Below are 12,829 nucleotides of genomic sequence, written 5' to 3'. Positions count from 1 at the left end.
AAGAGTAGTGTCTGAGGGAGAAATCAGTTTGTTCTGGGTCACCACTATTATTACACTATCAGAGACTGCAGTCTGTGTGCTCTTTACTAATTAACTTTAGAGTGCTGTTAGTACTCAAAGCTCAGGTCTAATTCACTAGAAGAAAAATGTTTAGGATTTTTGAGATGACGGACATCAAGCATGTCCAATCTCCAATATAACAGAGAATGTTTTTTGTTTTGCTTTTGTTTGTTTGTTTGTTTGTTTGTATTGATAAGCTGAGGGATAATTGGCCCATTGAGCTAGAACAGGTCAGCAGCAAATCTGAGTAGAGCAAATATCAACTGTTGGGGTTTTACACATGTTTAAACATCACTGGAAAAAAAAATTTGTCAGTTCAACAATGTGGTAACAAGCAGTTTAAATGGATTTATTTAACTCAAATTAATACGAAATAATGCAGAGCAATAATAAATAGCCTTCTAAAGAGACTCATAAGAGGACATCTCATTTTGCATTATTGTATCAATTTACAAGTAGCGTTCAGAGATGTTGCTGCTGTTGTCTGGTGGTATCAGTAGTACAAGATGTGATATGGTGTTTACAAAAGGTGGCACCCATCTCAACATGTCAGGAGAAACACATAGAAACCGTTCTGCCATTGAAATTAGTCTGTTTACAGTTAGTAAATTGTGGTAATTTGTGGTAATTTGATGCATTTAAATGACATTTACAGGCCAACATGGCATTAAACATGAGGTAAAAGGGACAGTGTTTCTGTAAAGTTCATACATAGCCTAGCAAAGCAATAGTAAGATAATATACCACATAATTTGAATTTAGTTTTTATCATTTTCCTCTAAATTAATTTTTACACTGCACATATGTAGTATGAAATGTGATGTTTTTCAGTGCTTGTAAAGTGAACGCAACTTTCAAAAAACAGACTTTTTTTATACCAACAAGAAAAGTATAGAACATTATACAACAGTTAGTTGCGGGCACGCAAGATGATTGGTTGAGAAGCGTTCTAAGCATTATGGCGAAATAACAGCACAGTCACTCTGCTGAGACGCCGTTGCTAAGCAACGACTTTGTCAGCTGTAGGAGATGCTCAAACCATTTGAACGTTTTTACTTCTTACTTTGCACACAAACAGAAAATGGATACTTAAGTATTACATTACAATGGATACTTAATTAAGATTACATTTGACCTACAGCCGATTTGGTCAGACCACACTAAATTCCCAAACTGTCATTACCGCTGAGCAAGCTTTTTAGTCGGCAGCTATGACAGAAGAACACCTAAACAACCTGGAATTAGCCAGAAATGAACTGAATACCATTCGCCAAACAAAATGGGCAGTAAGATGCTTTACAGACTGGCTGGAACAAAGCAACATTAATACCGATCTAGCAAAAATTGACGACACTGAGCTAAACTTGATATTGCGGCAGTTTTATGGCTCAGTCCGTACTTCAAAAGGCGAAGCTTACAGCAGACTGTGCAGCGAGTGAGCGGAGTTCGTTACTCTGACGTAGCAACAAGCTGCTTGTTAAGGAACTATAATTTGTCGGAAGGAATTGTTAACATTAAAACATATTAAATGCCACGTTCACGGCCCCATTTGTTAATTTCTTACTTTATTTATTGAACTGTTGTACAAAAACAATAAAATACTCGAGGTTGTGTGTTATCGCGAATAACATCGCAGCTGTGATGATCTACGGCACTTGCCTTCGGCTCGTGCCTGCAATCAAATTAGCTGTGATGTTATTTCGTGATAACATACTCCCACTTGTGTTCTATTGCTTAAATAACAACTACATTAAATTATTGTAAATGTGCTTGTATAGTGGGCTCTGTATTCTGTAGAAATTTAAACATATATGAATAAGCTTCATTATTCAGAACAAACACAGGCATTCTAACGCATTCTTAACCAACACAAATATAGATACAAAAAGGTAGTACACTGTTTTTTTGTTGTTGTTGCTCATTCATTTAAATTGCACAATTCGTATCTGCAGGAAACAACCTGCAAATAGTTTTGGTCATACTTTATTTGGATGGTCCCCTATAGATGATCTACAGATACTTAAATCATTAACAAACTTTCTGATGATACTCAGTTGATTATTGCAAGCATTATGGTTAGGGTTAGGATTAGGAGCAGGTGTAAGTTTTGCCTTGAGGTTAGGGTTAGGTTAGAATCTTCCCCGCTCAACTTGAAAGTTCAGTTGCATTTCATTTTATTTAGCTGAATGTTACTTGAAGATGTACTGAACATCTACAAAGCATCTACAGTGGACCATCCAAATAAAGTGTTACCCTTGTTTTTTGTACCACACTAGTTACTTTCTTTTTATTTCCAAGCAATTTTAAATAAGCTGACTGTCGTCATATGAGGACATCATTTTTTCACACATTAGTCTGTGTTTATGGATGTTGTTCATTTTACATAGTTAGCATGTGCTACTTGTTACAAAAAGCAAGGAGAAATTAAAAATGCACTAAACAGTGAGGCTTGGGTCTTAGGAGGATATGTTAGATGAACAAAAGCAATATTTTACATCAGTTCAAACCTCAAAAAACTTCTGCCCTGTTCCACTTTTACAGTAATAAGCTAGTAATATATAATTCTTCATGAAGTGAAATTTTACCAATTTGAAAACAAAACAAGTTGCAATAGGTTTTACTTCCTGGCTGTAAGTAAAGTAAAGTTAACAGCCCGTTTAATTGTAAGGAATAGAGTGGTTGGAAAACGGTCATGTAAAATTAATTACAACTGTTTTCAGCATATAAAACAACACAAATGCCACAGGCTACTCTAATCCAATACTACCTCTCTGTAACTTCATTACTTTTATACTCTCAGGCTCTCAGAGCACCTGCTTTTGGACATGAAGATTCCTAATCCAGGAGAGCAAATAACAAAGGTGTAAATTGAAATTTGGTATCAGTTCACTTAGATCTTAATATAATACGCAAGCAAATGCTGTTTTCATTTTTATGAGCTGTTGTATCTTGCATTAGATGTTCGTGAGCTGCGGGATTAGATGTTTAAATTAATTTGAAGGATTAATGCTTGTGATCATCCTGAAATAGTGCACAGTGTAGGCATAAATGAATTAACATAAGTGAGTGTCTGTTTTTGTTTCCCTGTTCCTTTTCTGGTCTGGGCGGATACATTTCATCTTCCTAATTAGAGGATAATGAGTAAGAGAAATATTAGATTAGGTTAAATGAATTAGAATCTGTGGTTCATCTTGAGCATCTTTGGCTACCTCAAATCAGGAAACCTTTTAAGTCAAAGGATGTGACACACCTCACCTCCTGTAACCAAAAAAACTGACTTTGTGGAAACTTATTTTTTACATGTGTTTTTTTCAGTGATCCAAGTGTTTTAGGACAGTTTCCAGACCCAGATTAAGCCTAAACCTAGACTAAAAAGAATTTTCAATGGTAATTCTCAATTGACACAGCAATGTAGGCCACGATTAGGCTTAATCAATGTCCGAGAAACCAGCACTTTCTGTCTCAGAGTTTATATTAGCTCATGTTCAGAGAGAGTGGAAACTTGCTGCGCTTGACCTAGCAGATGATGTCTCACGAACAACATAAACTTACTCTTAGTTATCTGTAACTATTCTCAGGTCTTTAGTCAACTTCTTTCTCCATTTTCCTCTGACCCCTGTGTGTTGTCGAGTGGAAGTCAAAGTCAAAGTTTATTTATATAGCGCTTTTTACAACATTACATTTGTTGTCACAAATCAGCTTTACAGAAAAATCCGGGTCCAAGCCCCCATGAGCAAGCCAATGGCGACAGTGGCAAGGTAAAACTCCCTAAGAGCAAGAGGAAGAAACCTTGAGAGGAACCAAGACTCAAAAGGGGAGCCCATCCTCCTCTGGTCTACACCAGATAGCAAACAGAATTAGTATAAAATATTAGAATACAAAAACGGGGAAAAACAGGTGGAGCAATGGTTAAGAAGAAGATGAAGAACTTTGCTTCTATTAAAGATAATATTTTTATGAAGACTATAGTGGAAAATTAAACTGGCAGATTCCTCAGGAATCACATTTGGAAATGTAGGGATTACTTTTGTAAAAGTCCCCTTTACTTTTTAAGTATTTCCTGCACCCTGTTGTTTGTGATGCATGGGCAAGTACATGATGAGCATCCATCCAATGGTAGATACCCAGTGAGGACAAACAAGTTATACTAGCACTGCCACAAATAATATCTGCTGATGCATCAGGTTGCCCACAGGTAGGCCTTGTCCACTTCTTTGGAAACCAAGTAGAATATGCTATGTAAAAGTGTAAGAAAACAGTGGAACCTCCCTCCTGCTCACAGTAAATAAATGATTTGCTGATGACTGAGTAAGAGATGTAGATCTCTGAGGCCTTAGTTCATAGCCGCATTTTGTTCTAGCCTAATAGTCAAACTCTTCTGGAGGAATAAATATAGAGAGAAAACAAAAAGAAAAGGAGAGGTGATGGGTGCGAGTTAAAAACAAACAAACATATAAATAAGTAATGATGATTGTCTATATATGGTTGGTATTAGTTGAGGGGTGAGGACTGTAGGCATTTCTTTCTCAGAGACGGTTATTATATAAATTCATGTTGTTATATAACTCTGTGTTGTTATTGCAATCTGTTATTGGAAGGTAGCAGCTGAGTTCAGTGTTGGCTGTTTGGGAGTTTTTATCTACAGCTGTGGAAATCTTCCATATACCCAGAAAAATGTTTGAAAGTACAACAAATTTAGCATTTAGCATGTAGCATCTTTGCCTTCCAGCACGTCTGGTGGCTAATGAATTCGTCCCTCCTGTTTTCTCCTCTTACAATCGATGCCAGCAAAAATGCTTATGATAATTTGGAGTCACTGCTGCTCCAGATTCTGTTTGCATTGACTTTAGTGAAAGTGATATGAGTTGCATTTGGAAGGAAAACCTGTAAAGCCCAAAAGCACATTGATCCTTCTCGAAGGGTCCAGCACATCAAAGTAATCCTGTTATTTAAAGATCAAAGCTAATCATTTTGGAATTGTATATGTCCCGCTTCAGGTACTTTCTCTGGGTGATGACGTCCTTCCTGAGTACAAGCTCCAGGCTCCCCGCATCCACAAATGGACCATACTGCACTATAGTCCCTTCAAGGCTGTGTGGGACTGGGTCATTCTGCTGCTGGTCATCTACACGGCCATCTTCACACCCTACTCAGCGTCCTTCTTGCTCAGTGATGAGGAGGAGGCTGCCATGCAGCGCTGTGGCTACTCCTGCAGTCCTCTCAATGTGGTGGATCTCATTGTGGACATCATGTTTGTTGTTGATATTGTCATTAACTTTCGCACAACATACGTCAATACCAATGATGAGGTGGTCAGTCAACCTGGCCGCATTGCTGTCCACTACTTTAAAGGCTGGTTTCTCATTGACTTGGTGGCTGCAATTCCATTCGACTTGCTTATCTACCGGTCTGGGGAGGAGGTGAGGACACTCTTTGGTTATAATTGTACAGTACCAGTTAAATGTTGGGCACACCTGATTGAATGCATTGAATTTGAATTTTGATTTAAAGGCTGATGCTTACATTTTTGAAATTTGTTTCTAAGACAAATATCATTTCTATAAATTGTATAAATAGGTGTGTGTGTTAAAACTGTTGCCTGGCACAGTATACAGTGTCATTATTCTCTTCACATTTTTGCACCTACTTCAAAAGACCTATTTATCTTGCATTACCAGACAACAACTCTGATTGGTCTGCTGAAGACTGCTCGGCTACTGCGACTGGTGCGTGTGGCGCGTAAACTGGACCGGTACTCAGAGTACGGGGCAGCAGTTCTCTTCCTGCTCATGTGCACCTTTGCTCTGATTGCTCACTGGCTGGCTTGCATCTGGTATGCGATAGGAAACGTGGAGAGAAGTGGCTCATCTCGAATTGGCTGGCTAGACTCTCTGGGTGAACAGCTTGGCAAGCCCTATAATGAGACCATTCCAGGTTCAGGACCATCAACAAAAGACAAGTATGTCACTGCTCTTTACTTCACCTTCAGCAGCCTGACTAGTGTGGGTTTTGGAAATGTCTCCCCAAACACCAACTCTGAGAAGATCTTCTCCATCTGCGTTATGCTCATTGGTGGTTAGTATTCAAATATTCTTCTATATTCATTCAAATACAACTAAATCTTAGTATATTTCTTTATAACCATCCTTATTTTTGAGTTATGGAGATTCTCTATATGATTTTGTCTTAAATGACCACAGTACATTCTGCCTACAGAGAAAAACAGAAAATAAGATATGTATAGACGTGAAAGTTTCAGTTTGTAGTTTGAAATTATTGAGACCACAAGGGAATTCAGTAACTTTCAGAGATTTGGTCATGTGAGAGCATGTGGTTAGAAATCAACAGATCATCAATGAGCTGTGGCACACAGGCCTCTCTCAGGTTTGTTCTAACCATCAGGTACAATTTTAAAAGCTTTATATATTTCTAAGAAACCACGCTAGAATTTTTCTTAAGAGTTATCACTGGGTGAATAAAGGTTTGCTTATTAGTTGTGAAATAACAGCAGCTTTTGCACTGGCAAAATGCAAACCCAGTCTTTTGTCTTTGTACAGCACTGATGTACGCCAGTATTTTTGGAAATGTATCGGCTATTATCCAGAGACTTTACTCTGGAACTGCTCGCTACCACACCCAGATGCTCCGAGTGCGAGAGTTCATTCGCTTCCATCAGATCCCTAATCCACTCAGGCAGAGACTAGAGGAGTATTTCCAACATGCCTGGTCCTACACCAACGGTATTGACATGAATGCTGTGAGTCCCATTTTCAAGCATATATTCTGAGTATACTGGGTAGACATTGCTTTGCTTCAGTTCGCACACACCTTTAATATTATACTTTAACTATGGACCTGTTACTGCACTGTTTTATTATATTTTACCATACTAGCAAGGACATTTGCTTCTCACAACCAGTGAACAGCGCATAATGGAGCTAGGAATGTGCAGCCATTAGATAACCTGTTCACTGTTCACTTCTTCTCTGTGCAGGTTCTTAAGGGCTTCCCTGAATGCTTGCAGGCAGACATCTGTCTGCACCTGAACCGGGCTCTACTGCAAAACTGCAAAGCCTTCAAAGGCTCCACCAAAGGCTGCTTACGCGCCCTAGCTATGAAGTTCAAGACAACTCATGCCCCACCCGGAGACACTTTAGTCCACGCAGGCGATGTCATTTCAGCCCTTTACTTCATCTCCCGAGGGTCCATCGAAATCCTGAGGGGAGATGTGGTAGTAGCCATCTTGGGTAAGGCTTCCATTAGGCAGTTTTAGATTCTCTCGAATGCTTCTGCACTCAGAGCCTTTCATTAGTGTGCCTTCCTCAGTATGAAGAGTAGGTTTAGCCTGAATAAAGGCAGTTTTCTTCTCCAGACTATTGTTAAAAGCACATGCTGAAAGGCTTTTTAAAAACCTGACATCAAGACAAGGGCAGTACCTTCTTTAAAACGATGGTTCTTCAAGGGTTCTTTAGTAAAGAGAATGGGTCTATTTAGAACCATGAACACTCAATGTTCCATATAGAACCATGAGCACTCAAAGAACCATTTGCATGCTTAAAAGGTTCTTCAGATTGATGGAGAGTGTGTTGAATATGGTTCTTTATAAAATGGTTTTGAAAATGGTTTTATATAGCACCAAAAAGACTCATCTATTGTTGCAAGCTTGACATTGGTGCTATATAGAACCCTTTTCATGGTGTAAAGAACCTTTTAAGCATGCAAATGGTTCTTTGATTGTTGATGGTTCTATATAGAACATTGTCTTTACCAAAGAACCTTTGAATAACCATGTAGCAATATTCTAAATGTAGTATTTTTGTCAGTTGTTCCGTCAGATTTGCAGTTTTTGTCTACAAAAATGGCAAGACAGAAATAGCTTTCGATCAAGTTACTGCAAACCGACAAAGAAATTCATTTAATTAAAAAGAATTGAAAAAATCTAGACATCCCCAACCTTTCGCCTGAGGGCAGTTTATATACAGCACTTTGAAGTCTGAAGTCTTGAAAGGAGTGCCCTCTTGTGGACGTCACTGTGCACTTTTATTCTGAGCATCTTTGCCAGCTATCAGCGTTTTCTTTTTTACTGAATGATCTTCAGCCACAGTAAGACATCAGTTGTTGTAATGTACCTACTTTATAATCTGTTCATTTGCTCCTTATTTCTTGTCTTTGCCTATTCTTTAGAGGTGCCTACCACAGAGATAACTTTGCCATCACTCTCTCATTGCATTAGTGTATACATCTGCATTAGTCTATAAGTATTCAAAGCTGATAAGTTAATCAAAAGATTTACTGTACTGCTTGTCTGATATGATTCTGCAGGAAAAAATGATATATTTGGGGAACCCATTAACTTGTTTGCACGTCCTGGGAAGTCCAGCGCTGATGTGCGAGCACTAACCTACTGTGACCTGCACAAGATCCACAGAGAGGATGTGCTGGAAGTGCTGGACATGTACCCGGAGTTCTCTGATTACTTCTGGAGCAATCTGGAGATCACCTTCAACCTCAGAGATGTACATGTCTACTTATAGAAATACACAACTACTGAACTTCAGCAAATAAAAAATTGTTAAGCATTTGTTTAAAAAATGTAAAAAAATGTCTCTCCTATCAGGTTAGTATTATTTCTGGGTCGGTGAACAGTGAGGAGTCGGACAAGGCCTGCCTGAACCGTCATCTGCAGAGATCAAGGCTGTCCTTCTGTCGCAACAATGAGAAAGGTACAGGTTTAAAGCAGCGACAAATTATATCATCCTTTTTTGCCATATGACAACAAGCATTTTCCAGTGTTTGTGAAGCCATGAGTGCAGTATACTTGTGGGTAATGCTTGTTTAGATATGTTCAGTTTTATCATTAGATGTTGATATGTTTTGCTTATCACTGGTTTTCTGTAACATAGTAAAGGCAGAACCCAAACCCAAGAGAACGACTCTTCAGCCTCTGAACCAGAAGAGCAGGCAGCAAGACGACAAGGAACAAAGAGTTCATGAGGACTCCGACTCCTCATCCTCGCACACCAGCAGTGATGATGAGGATGAATCTAGAGAAACCTCCACTCTAGTGGGCTTCTTCCAGAGTCACACTCCAAGCTTCAACATCAGCAATAAAAAAGAGCAAAACAGCTGTAACACTCTCTCAGGTAGATCCGTGAAAGAACCAGTGTAGTAGTAACCGGTGGCTTCTTATTCATTTTACTGGCATTATGTTCGTCTAAGTACATAGTGCACAAAGCTCACAAAAAGAACATATTTTAGCACAATCATGGACCAGGCTTGTGTCCTTGTTAAACATGACATTGAAAACAGACTTTAACACTCTTTTTTTCAATCAGGAACTTTTTCAGGGGTTTCTAACATCTTCAGTTTCTGGGGAGAAAGTCAAGGGCATCAGTACCGGGAGGTGCCCAGCCACAGCATGTCCTGTCCTCCTCCCTCACCCCCACCCAGCTCTTTCTTGCACAATATAACCCCCCGTCAACACAGCGAGGTGGAAAACAGACTGGAACTGCTGCAGAAACAGCTTAACAGGTAATATTAGGCATGGAAGATTTACTGGTTTTAATGATATACCTGGGGTATAAAACCTAATGATACAAAATTAAATGTTAATACTTCTGATAATCATGCACAACTACCCTCTTTTTAAAAAGTCACAATAGAAGTAAATAATCTACTGCTGCAGGCACAATATGGAATCAGTATTTGATAATTTGCTAGTTTGGGAAAACCATGTCTGAGGGAGAGTTTTGGTTTTGTAATTGTTATATTATAATTCTTAAAATCATGATATAATTTTATAACCATTACAAAATGTTTTCAATATGTATTAGTGCTTTTTTAAATGTTTACGTAACATTATCTAATTCATTGCATATTGATATGACTCCTCAGCCTTGTGCCTCATTAAATGTCAGCTGTATGTCAGCTATGTGTAGACTTGAGTCTTCTATGTTGTGCCTCCCCAGATTGGAGTCACGTATGTCCACAGACATTGGAGCCATTATGCAGGTTCTTCAGAGACAGATGTCATTGGTTCCACCGGCCTACAGCACTGTGACCTCTCCACCCGAATCATCTCCAAAACCACCAAAATCTGGACAGAAGCTAGTGCAACCAGTCAACCCTTTAGAAATGGAAACACCATCCACTCTCTCACCGGTACCACTAACCCAGTGATAAACTGTAGGCATTTACTTGTGTTGGAGCTACACCATATTTTATACTCTTCAGTCCTTTAAACTGCAGGCTTATCATTCAGTTATTAGTGATTCAGCAACTACTATGAAATTATTTGTAATTTATGTTGTTATAAAAGTGAGGAAGTTAGGTGTGGGGCATACGGGCACTCACAGTTTACAGGGTTAATCCTTCTTGTCTTTTCTTATTTTTCCTAGATACTTGATCCTAAGGACGTTGGTGACATTTCTGCAAAGTCTTGTGAGTCACTGCAGGGTACTGAGGAGCTCCAGCTGTTGGACTGTCCACTGGACTCCTCTCCTGAGAGTTTAGTGCTTGACCCACACATCCAAAGAGCAGACACAGGGCCATTGAGCACTACCAGTAGCCCTGAGAGGATCTCCCATGTCATGAGCACTCACCCTGACAGACAGCCAATGACTGGTCTTCTAGTGAATTCTACCCTTGGAAGGAGCTTCCATGAATCTACTAGCCATCAATATGCTGGACTGAGGCTAGATTTGATGCCTTCTGAATGTGGAAGACGGCTTTCTTTGCAAGGGCCACACCCAATGGAGAAGTGCTCCTCAATTCAGCAGAGACATGCCTCTGATCCTGGATGTTAAGCACAGGGTATTTACTTCATTTTCACACTGAAAAAGAATTGACTCTTACTGGCATGATCAGTGGGAGTGTGATAGTTTGGAAGCTGCTATGTTTTAGTTTTACATGGACTACATCAGGAATTACTGTGTAACGTAAAGAAACGACTGATGTTCCCAGTGTTGGATAAACTGTTTGTGTTAGCCGGTCTAACAATTCCTAGTGTTGTCGTTGTTTTATGGTTCAGTCCCTGCTTAATATCAGTGTCAACTTTTGTTTTTATTTTAGGGGAAAGAGCTCCTTTACATTAACTGGTATGAGTGAATGTTATGAACTTAACAGTTTGCCAATATTTTTACATGTGGTACTCATAACTGTCCATTTTCTAGACACAGCAATATTGTCCCTCAAAGTACGGTAAACCTTTTTCTGACAATGCAATGTGCTTTGAGTCTAACTCAGGTAGTAAAAGAAAAGCACACTGGTCTAGTTGTGTCAAAATACTCATACTGAGTAACTCCTGTGGTAAATGATGTTGTGAATGCAGTTAAAATGAACCATCTTATGACTAAATTTACAGAAACGAAGGATGTGATGAAAAATATCTAAGAAAATTTTAATTGGTTCATGCCTCATTTTCTCTGTGCATAAGTAAAACATGTACTTAAATGAATAGTAGCTTAGACCACTGCAACATTAAGCCATTTCTTTTACAAGATATAGTATAGCTTAGGATGTAAAAGTGTACTAAATGATCTAGTCTGATGTACTATAGAAATTAAAATAGGAGTGTTTATTGAATAGTTACAGACTGAGAACTGTAGATATCTCTTGAACTATAGCTAACAAGCTGTGATGGAAAGACTACTGAAATGTTCTATTCAAGTAGAAAATTTACATAAAGAGCCAACAGATACGCTCCCCCAGGAACTGACTTATTTACAAATAAAAATGTAACCCACAATAAAATCTTACTTTTAGAAGTAAGATACAGGTGGTGGACAAAATAACAGAAACAAGAAAGAAGAAGAAAGAAACTGCTAAAAGAGTGATAAATTTGTGATTCATCTAAGACAGACTAGAGGTGGGCGAGATGGCAAAAATATATCATGATACTTCAAGAAATTGTCACGATACACAATATGTCATGACATTTATTTATTTATTTTTTTGACATTTGATCAGTTGGAACAGAGGAAAAAGAACCAGTAGTGCTACATTTAAAATAAAAAAACACTATCAAAAACTGTGAACACAATGATTTTCATTCAACATGTGGCATACTGTGTTGCAGTAGATCCAGTTAAACAGGATTAATTTTGCTTTCTTTATAATGAAACATGCTCTACATGTTCTGCACATACTGACGATATCCATTATATGTTCATAAAAGCATATTGTATTGTATTGTGACATAATTTATCACAATAACAATATATACTGTCATACTGCCCAGCCCTAAGACCAATGGCAAAAAATCTATAGAATCATAAAGGAAAACCCCAAACTAACTCTTAAAGAAATAAGCAGTTTCTTTCTCATTCCATGACAGTGTCCAGTTGATCCAGTTGCCCAACTGAATCTCATCTTCAAAACTGCTTCCTTTTCTGTCATATTCAGTTCTCTTTTCACAGCTCATAGTCAGTTCTCTTAGTCACAGCTCTTTTATTTATACAACAAGAGAAAACTAAACTCTCGAGCAGTTAGCAACTTCCTTTGTCCCAGTATTTATACTCAACTAAAAATAGGGAACTAAATGTATCAGATGACATTGCTCTAACATACAGTATGGAAAAAATACCTAGAAATAGAAGTTATCATTCTGTAGTTTATATTAATTTGTTAAACATGCAACCAAAGTTCCCAGTTTAGTTTAATCTCCCAATATGTATGCTTCTCTATGTGTTTTAGGATTGCTTGATGGCATTCTGAGAATATTTAAAGCAGTTCTGAAGGCAAGCATGCTCCTTATTAGACATTGGTTAGG

At 38.3% G+C, this 12,829-nt stretch overlaps 1 protein-coding gene across 1 annotated transcript in view; it reads left to right on the top strand.

Moving 5' to 3' along the window:
• Positions 1-10,865, top strand: part of kcnh2a (potassium voltage-gated channel, subfamily H (eag-related), member 2a) — a 37,530-nt gene extending 26,665 nt beyond the window's left edge. The window contains 10 exon segments of the mRNA XM_036598803.1: positions 5,058-5,480; positions 5,739-6,135; positions 6,618-6,847; positions 7,055-7,307; positions 8,383-8,576; positions 8,678-8,789; positions 8,964-9,203; positions 9,396-9,591; positions 10,029-10,221; positions 10,458-10,865. Of these exon segments, the coding sequence (XP_036454696.1) occupies positions 5,058-5,480; positions 5,739-6,135; positions 6,618-6,847; positions 7,055-7,307; positions 8,383-8,576; positions 8,678-8,789; positions 8,964-9,203; positions 9,396-9,591; positions 10,029-10,221; positions 10,458-10,865 (2,646 nt within the window).
• Positions 10,866-12,829: the final 1,964 nt, after the last annotated feature.

The sequence above is a fragment of the Colossoma macropomum genome, unplaced genomic scaffold (genome assembly GCF_904425465.1).
Source record: "Colossoma macropomum unplaced genomic scaffold, Colossoma_macropomum, whole genome shotgun sequence".
Lineage (NCBI taxonomy): Eukaryota > Metazoa > Chordata > Actinopteri > Characiformes > Serrasalmidae > Colossoma > Colossoma macropomum.
This window is presented reverse-complemented; position numbering and strand designations above follow the sequence as displayed.